The sequence below is a fragment of the Melanotaenia boesemani genome, chromosome 10 (assembly GCF_017639745.1).
Source record: "Melanotaenia boesemani isolate fMelBoe1 chromosome 10, fMelBoe1.pri, whole genome shotgun sequence".
Taxonomy (NCBI): Eukaryota; Metazoa; Chordata; class Actinopteri; order Atheriniformes; family Melanotaeniidae; genus Melanotaenia; species Melanotaenia boesemani.
The window spans coordinates 360,318-376,371 of NC_055691.1; the positions used below are offsets into that span (position 1 = coordinate 360,318).

The following is a 16,054-nucleotide window of genomic DNA, read 5'->3' on the forward strand; positions in this document are numbered from 1 at the left end:
TGGTACAGATATCCATTGTTTCACGTGGGGGTTATATTAATTCAGTTTTTGATCTTTCTATTCTATTCTATTCTATTCTATTCTACAGTCATTTAGCAGACGCTTTTATCCAAAGCGACTTACATTTGAGAGGAAGAACAACACAAGCATGAATTCAAACAAGATGGGACGTCATAATTAAGTGGTAGTCAGACCGCTTTTGAGTCCAGTTGGACCCAGGTGCTGTCATGTAGTGCTAGAGGCAGTGCATATAATTGTTTTTTTTTTTTTGTTTTTTTTGTCATTTTATTTAAATACAGGATCACGATTTCATCACACAATATCAAGTAGGTCATAAGTGCATGATTTCGTCACACAATATCATCTTGGGCATAAGTGCACACAGCTTCTTCAGTACTTGGTTGAGCCAAAAAGCTGGACAAATCTTTCTAACTCATTTAGTTAAGCTAAATGTGGAAATGCTCCTTAAACAACTGAGTCTTTAGCTTGCTTTTAAAAGTGGATAAGGACTCTGCGGATCGGACGGAGTTTGGTAGATCGTTCCATCACTGGGGAACAACAGAGGAGAAGAGTCTAGCTACTGATTTTGCGCCACGTTGTGGTGGGAGCACTAGGCGTCTTTCACTGGTAGAGCGTAAGTTTCGAGAGGGAGTGTAGCTCTGGATTAAGGAGTGAAGGTAGACCGGAGCCTTTTGGGTTATTGTTTTGTAAGCCAGAAGCAGAGCTTTGAATCTGATGCGCTACAACTGGAAGCCAGTGAAGAGCAATTAACAGCGGAGTGACATGAGCTCTTTTGGGCTGGTTGAAGACCAGACGTGCTGCTGCGTTCTGGATCATCTGCAGAGGTTTAACTGAGCATGCAGGCAGGCCAGCCAGTAAGGAGTTGCAGTAGTCAATGCGTGAAATGACCAGAGCCTGGACCAGGAGCTGGGCCGTGTGTTCAGTCAGGTAGGGTCTGATCCTCCTGATGTTGTAGAGAGCAAATCGGCAAGACCGGGAAACGGAGGCAACATGCTCCTTAAATGTCAGCTGGTTGTTCACCATGACACCAAGATTCCTGGTAGAAGACTTAGGCACTAGTGTGATGGAGTCAAGCTGCACGCTTATCTGTGACGGTAAGGAAGGATTGGCTGGAAAGACAATAAGCTCAGTCTTGGACAGATTTAGCTGAAGGTGGCGATCCTTCATCCATGCAGAGATATCAGCAAGGCATGCTGATATTCGCATTGAGACGGTTGTGTCATCAGGTGGGAAAGAAAGGAAAAGCTGAGTGTCATCTGCATAGCAGTGGTAGGAGAAACCATGAGAGCTAATGATGCACCGAGTGAGGAGGTGTATAGGGAAAAGAGAAGAGGGCCGAGCACCGAGCCCTGAGGCACCCCTGTTGTCAGCCCATGTGATCTGGACAAGCCCCCTCACCAAGATACTTTGAATGATCTCCCTGTGAGGTAGGATGTAAACCACGAGAGGACAGATCCTGAGATGCCAAGCTCCAAGAGTTTGGACAGGTTGTTGTCTTGGAGGAACTGTGAGACCTGACTGAAGACGGCACGCTCTAGTAGATGTCTTGAGACATCGAACTTTAAAGGCCCACACTTTGACCTAAAATAGACATTCTTGTTGGGTTTAGGCCATTTCTCTAAGAGGCTTGTTTTGTTCACCCTGGCATGTAAAACGTCTGTACCAAATTTCATAATGATTGATGAGTTGCAGCAGCATGACTTAAAAAGTAGGTGGCATTGTCACGTAATTTACAAATATTATGTCTGCTATCGTTTTAAATATAGGGGTAATATTATTTTCATAAGTACCTCCATTCTGCTGTCTTTATTCTCTGGAAGACCTACTACAGAAAATTATTATTTTCATCATGCATAATGAAGACCTAAGAACTTTGATCCTTTTTTCTGTTTTCCCCGACTCTCTCCTTTTACACCTCATTGCTCAGTTGTTTTGTACAGCCTGGTATTTGACGAGAGGCAATTTCCTCCACGCGCAGTCCTGGATGAATCAAACCGACAGCAGCCCAGAAGTCTTTTTCTGCAGAGTGGGAGTCAGAAATGTGAAAAACTTGACTTTTCTGTCCAGGTGAGAAAACAGACACAGAGTCGAAAATGATTATGTAATCAAATGAGTTGTTGTTGTCAGTCCTAACGACAAAAACTCAAATTAACAGGAGACAGCAGATTATAGGCGTCCTATTGTGGTTGTCATGGAGGCAAGGTTGCAGAACCAAGACAATGGGCCAGTTCTGGACCCAGACTGGACATCCACCTGGAGAGCTGAGGTAATGGACTTTTTCTTTTTAGAATGGTTCTAAATGAAGTCAGGATCGTTTTCAGCACAGTTTTTCTATCACCATGGAATTGCTGGGTTTCACTAACTTGACCTAAATTAGGTGCAAAATTAGGTAGGAAGTAAATAGTCTGTATTTATATAGCGCTTTATTGTACCTGGGTTGATACCCAAAGCGCTTTACATTATACATTACATTCACACACTGGTGGTGGAAGCTGCCATGCAAGGCGCTCAACCACGACCCATCAGGAGCAATTAGGGGTTCGGTGTCTTGCCCAAGGACACCTTGATATGAACTGGACTTGGCCAAGGATCGAACCAGCAACTGTCGGGTTACAAGACGACCGCTCTACCTTGCTGAGCCACGCCGCCCCAGGAAGTGTTTTGCTCCGCTTCAAAACACAGTACAATGAATGACAGCAAGTACGCTAAGGCTCTGAATGGGCTGGTGCAGATGTGATATTGCAAAATTAAAAAAAAAAAAAAAAACATAAAAAATTTAGGATATGACCCCATATAGTTAAAAAAAAAAATCTGACTTTTCGTATAATCTGGAGGATTTACCTGGCATTAAGGCCACTGACACCACAAACTATCTAGTGCTGCAGACCTCATATTATACTGCAAGCCACATTAAAGTCTTCCAAAGCCTAGAAGGCTACAATTACTTTGTTTCAGGTTGGATCAACCATTTAGAATCCAAAGAAGCTTTAAACAGCTGTTGCCTTTGCCCAGGTGAGTAGCGAGTTGTGCTATTTTAATTAATTAGTTTAATAGTGATCTTGCTAATGCTAACCACTGTTATTTTTATATTTTTGTTTTTTATGTATGCTTGGATCTACTTGTAAATAATTTATTTTGCCTCTGTAAACCCAAATTCCTGGTAGATTTGTATATATCTTGATGTTAAGTTGTTTTGGTTTTAGCATGAAAGTCCCACAGAGAAACAATATTATTTCTGTCCAGGAGTTTAGATGAAGATGGGCAGCTGAACGTCTTCACCTGGACAAAAATATATTGTATCTCAGTGGGGATTTCCTGGCCAAATACTATAGTTAATTTTCTTGCATAATTTTTTTTAGGTTGTCAGAATCCTGCTCCCAGGTGGGAACTAAATTTTAGCATCAGAGGCTGGGGTGAAAATGAAGGAAAGTGTGTCGTACACCAGAGTAAAGTGTAAATGGATAAACACATCAAGAAGGTAAATTAATATAACTGTGTAATATGGTTTTGTTGATATTATTAGGGTTGCCACGATTGATTTTGCATCAGCAAGATCATGGAATAATGAGTTAGATGAAGCTATTGCAGTGAGGACAGGTAAGCATGTTTGTAAATTGGTTGTATTCCTTAAATAAAAGCTATGGTTAAGGGAAATGCATTATTTGTATTTACTTTAGTTCCTTCAACAACTGGATACATTCTTACAGTTATGCTTGTTCTTTTCAGCCACCTCTGCAGGTGAGACACCTTGAAGCTGCACAACACAACTCCACAACTGTCCAAAAGTAGGGAAAGATTTTCTGAGGTGTAAATGCAGCTTGAGGCCTTAAAATAACCTCACACATGCCAAGAAGTGCTTGTCACAGCTGTTGGAGCTGTCACACAAAGTGGGACCCATAGATTGGTTATAGAAGACTGAGGAATGAAGGAACAGTTTATTGCTGAAGTGATGATTAGAAGAGTCTCGTCCAGTGAGTTCACTGTAGGAGGAGGAGAATGTTAGTGGAGATGCAAAGAAGTAAAATGGCTTGGATAGTTTGGCTGTAGGTTGCATGCTGTGATCTAGAGGGAGTCCAGTAATGGAGGAGAAGGTTCAAGAATGAGTCTCCAGCTGTGGTGAGGAATGTCCAGGAAGTTGGCAGGGCAAGCAGGCAAGGAACTCAGAGCAGGTAATGGAAGCAGCTAGTAAATGTCGAAATACTGAGGCAGAATAAACGATCTTAGTATGGAATCCCGGCGTGACAAGGTTGCACTAGAAAAAACAGGAGGAGCACAGTTAAAGAGTCCTAGGAGGCAAAAGGAAAACAATGGTAAGAGCCTGATTACCACAGAAACAGTGAGACAATCTAGCAAAGACTGGAGCTCCTGCAGGTCTTTAAGTAGCAGAGCTAAACAATCAGCACTCCAGACTTTGCCTGCCTCCTGGAAACTTGCTCAGCCCCACCTAGAAACACACCAAAATCACCACAGCCAAGCGCAAACCATGACAGTGCTGCTTTGATATCCAGGGCATCATATTACAGAGAGTTTGTCCGCAAATCTGTCTCCTTGTTGCCAAAATCTCTTCTTGCATACCAAACACCAGACACTATGCAGCTATCTCAAGCACAAGCTCAAGTCCATTTGCTACCCAAAAATACAAAAAGCAATCCTCAGCAACAATAAGGTATTCATTAGGGAAAGGTAATGGAGGAGAAACACTTGCACTCAGTGTTATTTTAGTGGAGTCGTATTTCTGAAAGGGGTATATTTCAATTAAAAAAGTACATGTTCACCAGAAACATCAACACATTTTATGTTTATTTACAATTTACTCTTATGCATTCCAGATTTGGCTGTAAATTCTACAGATTCTCACAGTGAAATGTGATATTGTTAATCAAAATAAAATGAAGCTGTGGTATTTGAAAAATGTTTGTTATAACTGCAAAGATGCCTGAACTATGTGTAAAATAAATCATTAAAGTATAAAATAGGGTGTTTGTGGTGTTCATAACAGCATAATGTATAAATTTAATATGTTTATTGAATTTTACAATTGCGATGCTTTGGTGATCAAGTGTTTGACTGTCAGTAATTCTTAACATACACACACACACACACAATATAAGACCCACCCAACAGCCTGCAAAAATTACTGTTTGGATCAACATAAACAGGCTGGTAGCCGCTGCAGTTGTTGAGTTCTTACTCGACGGGAGCAGAGACCTTTGTTCTTCTCCATCAGGACGAAGGGTAGTGAATATGGTTGAATGCACATCTTGCTGTCTGCAGGCCAGACGCTTCAGCTGCACTCCTCCTGATTGGGGTTGCTATTTTGGCACAACACCTGATCTCTGGCTTGCTGAAAAAAAAGAAGAAGAAAAAAGAAAAAGACTATTAAATTCATTTGCACTAATATGGACTATTGTCATCTTGAGTTTATCTACCAATGGTGTGAGATGAGCACAGCTTTGTTGTCAATTAAATACCTTAAAAATCCATCAGCAGTTGAGCTGGGTCTTGGAAAACGTGTGGTTGAGAAACCCAGCTGCAGTTTAAATCTACGCCAGTCCAGTGCTAGGATAGAGCAGAGATGTTGATGAAGAGCTTTAAACGTTAAATAAAACTACGATCAAACTAGGCTATGTCAGTTTTATTGGTGGGGTGGAGGGTAAGTTAGTGAAGCCTGGTTATTATCTGTTATTTATGCCACTAAATTTCTGACACGCTCTACCTATCTGCTGGTTGGCGTGTCACCTGCATGTGCACACTCCCAGAGCAAATGGCTATCAAAATACAAATACAATAATTAATAATTAAACAACTGCACTAAGCAATTGTAAAGAGATTACTGCTGTTTATTTTGGATATCTACCAACCAAGCTAGTGGAGCTATTGTTTTGTTTTTCTCACCCTAAATTTGAGCTCCTTTGTTGCTTATTTTACATTGGATTTTAAATTTCTGACTGAAACATGTAAAAAAGTTTGTCCATGTTTATTTTTACATGTTTAATCTTCTTTGCAGTTTCAGCACTCAATCATTATTCATTGGTAGTTACACTCCTACTTATATTTCTACATTTTGTGAAGCTTATTCAACATTATTAAAATTGATTTAAGATTGCTGTGCTGGTGCACAGTTGTTAAATAAGTATTTCAGTATATTTGTATCTGTTTTTAAAATCAGGAAAGAAATGTTTGTCAAGTGTGAATTTAAGTTGAATTATTCATTTTTTTTTTTTTGCGGGGAGTGGGCATGAAAACGAAAAAGAATCTTCTGTTTTCTTTTTAGTCATAAAATTAGAGGTCTTGAAGAAGAAAATTAAAATGCAGTTTGGATGATCAGTCAAATTATGCAGCTGTGACCTTGAAATGAAAAAGTCTTTCTGCTTAAGCATTTTAATCTGAATTATGGTACAGAAACACTTCTATAGAGGGGCCATGGCTGTCCCCTGCTGTTCACCGTAGTAGACAGTATAAACCCGATCAGATTATGTTTGTCTCTCTTGTTGCGCTACCATGTTGTATGTTTTTGTTGGACATCAATTTACAAACTGAAACCCAAATTAAATCTATTAAAAAATTTCTAAATCTAAGATTTCATAGTATTAAGTATTGTGCTTTTTAAAGGGGTTTTAAGAAATTTCAACAGCACATACAGACTTAATTCACAAATAAATGTTACACGATTCAACTTTTAAAAATGTACTTAGATTTATTTCAATCAATAGCAAGTAATTAAACTCATGTCTGGTTAACTAATGACAAATGTTCACAATAGGTATTGTAAAAAAAAAAAAAAAAATACCATCAAAACTAAAAACATACTAAAACTAAAAAACTGGAGCAATCCAGTAACAGTGGGGTCTTGGGAATGAACAGCATTTGCTGCTGTTGGACAACCTAAAAACTGAAATAAAATAAGGTATAAAACGTCAAATTACAGCACTAAGCTAACTGCTAGCACTCAGATGTTAGGACACATGAAAATAAAATCAAACTGTTTACCTGCCATTTTTTTTCTTAAAATGCATGAAAATATGATTTCACAAACTATTCCATTCTCACCTGTTAGAAAGTGGTCACTGCAAACTCTGACCATTTCTGTGCCTCCTGTTTTAGTCAGAAACAGTTGACCCACTTCTGTTGTCTTTATTCTGTAGTTTCTGTTTTTTTAAATTGACACACTACTTTTGGGAAACGTATAAAACGTCTATCTTTCTCCTGATTAGTGTGGTTGCAAAAACCGTACACAGTACAGAATTTAGGTATTTTGACAGAATTAACAGAGGGGAATGGGATTCTTTGTGTGGCTATATTTACTTCCTGACCCCCATCTGTATTCCGTGACATCAACATTACATCAGATAAAACCCAGCAATTTGGTTCCTGTGTTTTTGTAGTGACAAAATCTTCTGTCCTGGTCATGTGCAGGTCATGACCCTCATTAATGATATATGCAGGTAACCAGGTGTTAAACTGGGCTGGGGCTAATCCCTGGCTGCATAATGTGATTTTAGTAACACCTATGTGTGAAATAGTAAGACCTCAGACTTTGGGAAAAATGATAAACTCTCAGAGGATGTTACTCTGGGTTGTTCCTTTGCAGTGCAGAAATGTGTGTTTTTACTTGGCAGTACTATCCTACTGACTGATCACATTTAAATGCCTAATCAGTTCCTTACAGGTTAACATTAGATGTCCTTGCTTTTATCTTTGCTTCCCCACCATTACTGGCTGTGTAACTTCAGTTGTCACATCTGGTGGTTGTATGACTTTTACATTCTCTTAATCAGATATAAACAGTGTGGACAGACAGATACTATGGCTGTACACACAGTCACGGCTAAAGAAAAGCCACCATGCCTTCAGAATTATCATTTTTTTTCAGATGTTACAAATGTAAATTATATTGTATGAACAGATCCATATATAAAGTTGATAAAGAGGATAGATAAAGTCTGTATTTGTGCACATCTGTTTCTTTTTATGTAATGAACAATTGAGCAGGTTATTTCATATTTATTGTGAAACATCGTGCGTGGAAGGGTAGGGTTGCTCACGCGGTGAAAACCATGTCTTTAAATGCCAGTTGTGATGTATACATTTTGAGACTAGTTCTCCCACACATTTAAAAAATCCTGGAGGAAACCCTGGTGTTAGGTTAACATAGCAGATACATATTCAGCCTGTTGTTCTGTGTGCTATTGTGTAGTAACTTTCCTTTTAAGGTTAAATGTTTGTACCAACTTTATGACTGATATAAAAAAAAGAACAGATCTAAACACTTCCATCAAACTTGAGACAGAGGCTTTTAGGTCCAGATGAAAATATTATTTATTGTAAAGTTGTGGCAGCTGAGTTTTAAACTTTGATCTATGAATGGATGATAACCCATCAACAAAATCCTGATAAGCCTGGGGACTGTGAGATAATTTAGGTTGATTTAATACTTTGAACTTGGCCTATATATACCATATAGAAAAAAAGTTTCCCTTACCTATATTTTATATCACTTTTTCAGCACAACTTCACCATGACCTGATTATTATTTACACTTTAACCAACTTTATTAACATACTGGATGCAAATAAATAAATAAATAAATAAAAAATAGAATCTAAAATAGTTCTAATTATTACAATAAAAACAAACACAAATTTTGTTTTTGCATTTCGTAAAATGGCAAGATGACAAAATTAAAAAAGAAACACATCACCTGTCCATCCCAGTTTGATGCTTGGATAAATATTTTTGTCATATCAAATTCAACTATCATATCTCATGTTTTATATGGTTATCAATGTCAAACAGAAGTTGGGAGAGTATCAGATCTGAGCGTGGCACTCCAGATGACCTAGTTTTTCCTGTTAACACGCTATGAAAATGATTTGATCGTGTATGCAACCCAATTTATTTGAGAAGAAATCTGGTTACTTAAAATCACACAAAACTAAAACCAGCTAGTTATTGCAATTTTATCACCATTATTCTTGTGTGTGTGATCATGCTGCCGTTCTTCCAGCATCTCAACAAAAAGTAGATCCCCTGAAACTGCAAAGTTCATCCTCAGGAAGTGCAGTCTCTGCTGGGCCTTCTTCATAAGCTCAGAGTTGTCACAGTCCAGGTCAGGTCCTCCCGATGTGGACTTCCGCTTTTTGGAAGTCCTTCATCCGCTACACACAGTGATGAAGTGGTGGAATGTCTGTTGTTTTCCTCCTAAAGTCTATGATTAGTTCCTTGGTCTTCATCATTATGAGCAGGTTGTTCTCTCTGCACCACCCAGTCAGCTGCTCCACCTCAACCCTCTATGCGGACTCATCCCCCCAGTTATGGATGATCAGTTATGGTGATGCGGACTGAGCCCCACAACTGTGGTGTCATTGGCAAACTTGACAATGGTGTTACTGTGGTGTGCAGAGGTACAGTCAGGTGTGTAGAGGGTATATAGCATTAGCCCACGGCCCTGAGGGGAGCTGGTGCTGATGATGATGGCCACAGATGTATGGTCTCCTACTTTAACCCCCTAACTGCGGTCTGACAGGAAGCTGTTGATCCACATGCAGGTGGAATATGGAAGTCCCAGGTCCCCCAGTTTACCCACCAGGTTGTGAGGGAGGATGCTGTTGAACACGGAACTGTAATCCACAAAGAGCATCCAGGTGTAGTTCCCCTTCTGCTCCAGGTGGAGCACTGTGGCTACAGCGTCCTCTGTCCATCTGTTCACCCTGTAGGCAAACTGGTGATAGTTGAGACTTTTGGGGAGTAGTGAGGTGATGTGACCCTGTACCAGCTTCTTAAAGTCCTTCATCACCACCAGAGTGAGAGCTACTGACTGGTAGTCACTGAGGCAGGAAATGTGTTCCTTCTTAGGCAGGGGGACAGTGATGGAGGATTTCAGGCAGGGTGGGATGATGGACTGAGACAGAGACTGGTTGAAGATCTTAGGAAGAAATCCAGCCCGTTCAGGAAATCCATCAGGTCCAGTGGCCTTCCACTGGTTGACCGCCCGCAGCATGCGCCTCACATCATGCTCTTTTAATGTAATGTTGAAGCTGCTCTGGACAGCAGGGTGTGGTGTAGTTGCCTCCAGAGAGTGCCTCTCATTTTATCTCCCAGTGAGGTGCCTTCTTCAGCAGCCTCTGATGTTGGCCTTGTAGTTTGTGAGGTGTTGGACCCCCCTCCACACCTGCCTGCTGAGGAGCCATCAGAAAGGCCAAGATGGACTACAAGAGGAGCCACCATTCACAGATGTTTTGCCCCCTACCCAGTACATCGCATGGTGGGGGGGTCAGTGGCTGAAAGAGAACATCTCCCTGCCACCCCATATAGCTTTACTGGTGTGTTCAACCCCATCCATATGGGGGTATTTTCCTATCTTTAATCAAGAGCGTAATTGTTTGCTTTGAGAGCATGATTTCTTGTTTTCACACTCAAATATCATCTTGCTCTCTCTCAAACTCACACTCAAAGTCCCCGCTTGCTTTCAGATATATTGTTCTTCCTTTCAAACCTTCTGCGCTCAGACTTGGTCTCTTTCCCTCACACTCAGACACTTCTCTGCTCTCAAAAACTTCTGCCTTTGGATATTTTTTCCTCTCTCTTGGTTGCTGAAAGAGCTGTCTATCCAACCTCCTCCAGCCAATAGAATACGAGATAATTTTGAGTGTCTGAATTTTGCGATATGCCAGGAAGCTGCCCGCTCCAAACAGCAGAAACCCAGTTATCATGAATCCGAATGTATAGATGTCTTTAGCATCCACGACAGACAAAATCGACAGGCACACGACTTCCCACACTCCCCAGGAATCCATTACATATCCAGCCGAAAACGTTCCGCCAGGACAAGCAGACTCCCCTATGCCTGTTTTCCGCTTATGACAGTAACTGATCTTACACTGATGGCAAAGTGTTGTGCTTCCAACCAAAAGCTTTGCATTGGTCAGAGGAGCCTTGGCTGATTAAATTGAGTAACACTGATTTGTTTGATGATAATATGATCATCAAATCATTTCCTTATGGGCAACACCCTGACTCTAAAGCCAACTCATCTGTGAAACGAAGGTAATCGAGATGACATCCTGTGTATATGTATAAATTACTCAGTATGGTTATCCCTTGGACAGTTTGACCGTTTACTGTTGTGTGTTTTTTTATCAAGTATTTCCCAGGGAAACATATTAATTTCTGTTTGTTTCTGCAGCTTAACTTCTGGAATGGATGTGAGAATGGATACCTGCATCCCTGACCTCATCCTCCACAGTCACACTGACCTCCAGACTGTTCAGTGAGTACTCTCGGCTGTTAATGTGCTAGTCAAAATCTGCCAGAAAGACTTGTTGGATTGACATCTATTAAAAAATAGCAACAGTTCCCTCTGGGAACAGTCTAGTCGTAATCAATTGTTGACCTGGTAAGATCTCTGCTGGCCCCTTTAGGGAATTCTGAATACAAGAATCAAGAAGTTCCTTCGTCTTTGCTCCTTTGTTTCCTCAGCATTGAAGAACAATAGGCTGACTCAGCCATGTACCCAGCAGCAACTCCATCTTTATCAGTATGAGTATGAAATCGAAGAAAAGTACATGCCCCCAGAGAATTTTTAAACCTCTGACTGGAAACATGCTGGAGACAACCCTGTTCAGCAGAACATAGCCGGTGTCCACTCTATCACATGGTGAAGGAAGGTGTATTAGGAAGAACAATATAAGTTTTCTTATATAGTACACAATGTGGATAGAACTACATTTGTTTGGTAATGTACACCATATAAATATATATCAGGGTTTTTCAAAACATGTACATGATTGTGGCACATTGCCATGGCAAACAAACCAAAAAAAACAACAACAAAAAAAGATGCAATGTCTTCAGAATTGATTTTTTTAGATGTTTACAAGAGTAAATTATATTTTATGAACCCATATGATCCATATGACAATGAAGTCTATATTTGCACACATTTATGGGCCATAAAAAGAGTGAAATTCTTTCTCAAGAAATGTGACACTGCCCTGCAAATAACTTTGACTGAAATTTGAAATAAAAAGTAGTCTCATCTTTCTGTCTGGTTCTACTGTATGGGTGGTATTTTCCTAATCGTTAACCAAGAGTGTAATTGTTCGCTTTGAGAGCAAGATTTCTGGTTTTTACACTCAAATATTCATTTTCCTCTCTCTCAAAACTCTGATCTCACACTCAGAGTGTGAGATCAGTCCCTTCTTTCAAATATATTGTTCTTCTTTTCAAAACTCTGCTCAGACTTGGTCTCTTTCCCTCACACTCAGACACATTCTCTACTCTCAAAACTTCTGCTCTTGGATATTTTTTCCTCTTGGTTGCTAAAAGAGCTGTCTGTCAAACCTCCTCCAGCCAATAGAATACAAGATAAAAAATGACTGAGCAAATTGTCATGGCCTTCTTCAGGGTGCACTTGTTTTACTTCACAAAGTACTTCACACAGTGACTCCAAACTAGTTAACAGGTTTTGTTTGATTGTTTGTTTGTTTGCCACTACATGTGCTTATTATAATCATTTTATGCACGTATTTGTCAGGAATATTATAAGTCATTGGGCCTCTGGTAAATCTATGTGATCAGCTACTGCCTGAACTAAGATGACTTTGTGAGAGCACATAAAGCACTGGCAACTGGTGGCCTATAAGCTGCGATTAATATGTGGCCCAACAGATTACACTGATTAAAAAGAAAACTGATTGCAAGACTTATGTGTCAATGTGCAGAGCCATGGTGGTGTTTATAACATTTTTAAAAGAACAGCATTGCTTCTTTAAGAATGGTCGAACTAGAGAGGAGAGAGAGAGAGAAGCAAGGAGCAGAAGTCAGAGCGGTAGGCAGGGGAGGGCGAATGTCGGAGCAGAGAAAGTTGCTGTGAGAAAAGTGACCATTTAGCTTGTGAATGTTTTTGCTACAAGCTTTAGCAGAAAATATCACTCAGCTCTCTAGTTCCAGCTGACTCCCATGTTTGATTCGCCACTGCTGGGTAAAGTGAAGTGAAAGGAGCTAACCCTGAAGCTAGCTGCTGAGTAAAGCGAGGGGGCTAACTCTGAAGCTAGCTGCTGAATAAAGTGAAGGGGGTTAACCCTGAAACTAGCTGCTGAGTAAAGTGAAGGGAGCTAACCTTGAGGCTAGCTGCTGAGTAAAGTGAAGGGAGCTAACCCTGAAGCTAGCTGCTGAGTAAAGTGAAGGGGGCTAACCCTGAAGCTAGCTGCTGAGTAAAGTGAAGGGAGCTAACCCTGAGGCTAGCTGCTGAATAAAGTGAAGGGGATAACCCTGAAGCTAGCTGCTGAGTAAATTGAAGGAGCTAACCTGAAGCTAGCTGCTGAGTAAAGTGAAGGGGCTAACCCTGAAGCCAGCTGCTGAGTAAAGTGAAGGGAGCTAACCCTGAGGCTAGCTGCTGAGTAAAGTGAAGGGGGCTAACCCTGAAGCTAGCTGCTGAATAAAGTGAAGGGGGATAACCCTGAAGCTAGCTGCTGACTAAAGTGAAGGGAGCTAACCCTGAAGCTAGCTGCCTGAATGAAGTTGAAGAGGGCTAACCCTGAAGCTAGCTGCTGCTTCACACAGGAGTAAGAATCATGATATGTCTATTCTTAAGCAATTTCCTTCCAGCTGCCTGCCTCAGTCACTTACCTGGTAACGCTTAGATAAGTTTGCCCAAACCTGCGTTTTAAGGTTGGATACAAACACTGTGTCTCCCTCTTTGACAGTTAGATGTGCCTCAAGCTTTGGAGAATGGGTAGTATCTGTCTGCATGTGGGTTTTTTTTCTAAAGACATGCAGAGCGTTGATGTGGAGAGAACTTTCATGACATTGATGAAGTCTTCTGCTCCCCGAAAATCCTCCTCAGTCAGCCGAGTAAGCCTGTATGAAAAAGAATTATGAACACATAGAAATATATTTAGTGTTAGAAATATTCTTTTGTTCTTAATAAAACATCTGCGCTCCCTACATTAGCACATAGTCTACAGTAACAGCTCTTCCTAATAAGTCAAGACAATCAGTTCACTGATGTATAGTGTATTCACGCTTACTGTTCTTTCAATTCACATTTTGTGTGTACTGGTATTTTTTTGTGTCTAAGCTCATCTGTCTATCTCTACCTGTCCCTTTCCATATTTTTTTCTCAGCCACTGATCCAAGCTAGCTGCTTGAATTGCAGGGTACTGCTCTGTTAATCTCTCCAGCATTAGGTACAGAGAGTTCCAGCAAGTTCTCACATCAAGGATGAGTGAGTGTTGGGGCAGCTCTGATAACAACAAGAACATTCATTTTAGGTTATTTAGCAAAGGCTTATGCTAGGAGACAAACAATATAGTATTTTAAAATTGGACTCAAATACTATAGTACTATTCCATGGAACTCATAAACAAAAATAAGATCAGAAATATAAAGTAATTTTGTTAAAGTCAATGTGTAGCATATACGTTGCACAAAATAGTCACTAATCACTAATTTGTGAATAAACGAGGGACCCTAGGTACTAAACAATATGCAATGTAATCGTAGTGGACTAGTGCTCAGAAGAGTAAGGTACAGCTCAAGGAGAGAGGAGGCAGAGACTGGAAGGGTTACTTTTGATGGTACCATGTATTGAATATAATTAGAGACAAAGACAAAACATACATTCAACATTCAGAGAGAGAATGGCCATTCTAAAGAGTAAAAAACCCACAATGTGTTACAAGATTTCAATATTCAACTTTACCCAGTTCAAAGGCTATTTACAATGGTTCAATATTCAAATCCAATATTCAATTCAACATTGATTGGGGGAGGGCACAGATTAATGGAAAGCTCACACGCACATTCCAACGCAGAGTGAACGTTACCAGTTCATGCGACCCAGATGTACCAGTTCAGAGGGACGTCCATGTGCGGGAATAGTGTAAGTAGCTGGAGTTCTAACTACAGACAATTTGTGGGTGGTGGGATGTTCTGACGTTGAATTATGACTGAGTATAAAATGAGCATGTCTAAGTCATTACCATACCAAAAACTCTGACGTGTTTTTGATCTATAGAGAATGAATTATGGGTTGATAAGATTTGCAAGGATGGATGGATGGATGGATGGATGCATTCTGCTTTGTATTTACATTTTACAGAAACCAAACTTTTTAGGGAACTGGCACTGAATTTGGATAAATTTGGATTTGTGGGACCACCAATGTTGTTTTCATGGAAAATGTTCAAGGGCTGATTGTCCGACATTAAAAACACAACATTTCTGTCTATTGAGAGCCAATCTGTCCGTCAGCGATGCTGCTGCACCTTGGCCACGCCCATCACCTGACGTGCAGTTTATTCATTCATAGATGAATCATGGAGGCAGCGTGGACGAAGGGGTTTGGTGGAAGCGAGGAAACGATATATGGACATATTTTAACTATATTCCATCATCATTTCTCTGGCAGACCAGGTCACGTTGAGCATGTGTTCCTCATCCTTTGCTCATATTTTGGACATGTGTGTGTTCAGGGTGGAGTTTTACACTTCAGAAAATTCTCAGAAATAAAGCCACAGTTACCAAAGTCAGGATGTTGTTGTTTTTGGAGTAACTGATTCCACAGTTAGAACTTTATCTGTGTAAAGCATCACCCTAAGTAGATCAGAAAGTATCTGCTGTTGGTTGGAAACCTTTTAAGTCTAAAACATTCCTTTTAATTTTTCTAATATTGATGAAAACAACCAACAACAAGCTCACAATGTGTTGCTATATGTTAAACTTATAGATCTGCTGTTTTCTTGTGTGACATGTTTGTATGATGAAGTCGGGCATCAATTCATGAAAAAAGCTGAAATACAGAATAAAAGTTTCTGTCCATCAGCAGTTAAGTAACACGGCAGCATTTCATCCCTGTTGATGGGAAAGTCTCGGCTAAAACTAACAGTCTGGTAAATTCATTCATTCATTCTCTGAACCGCTTGTTCCATTAAGGGTCACGGGGAAGCTGGAGCCTATCCCAGCATTAACAGGTGAGAGGCAGGTACACCTGGACAGGTCACCAGTCCATCGCAGGGCCAACACATAGGAG

General features: G+C 40.3%; 1 protein-coding gene across 1 annotated transcript in view; it reads left to right on the top strand.

Moving 5' to 3' along the window:
* The window catches only part of itga11b (integrin, alpha 11b), a 186,933-nt gene that overhangs the window by 93,069 nt on the left and 77,810 nt on the right, over positions 1 to 16,054 (top strand). The window contains 4 exon segments of the mRNA XM_041996966.1: positions 1,949 to 2,088; positions 2,177 to 2,287; positions 11,207 to 11,232; positions 11,234 to 11,290. Of these exon segments, the coding sequence (XP_041852900.1) occupies positions 1,949 to 2,088; positions 2,177 to 2,287; positions 11,207 to 11,232; positions 11,234 to 11,290 (334 nt within the window).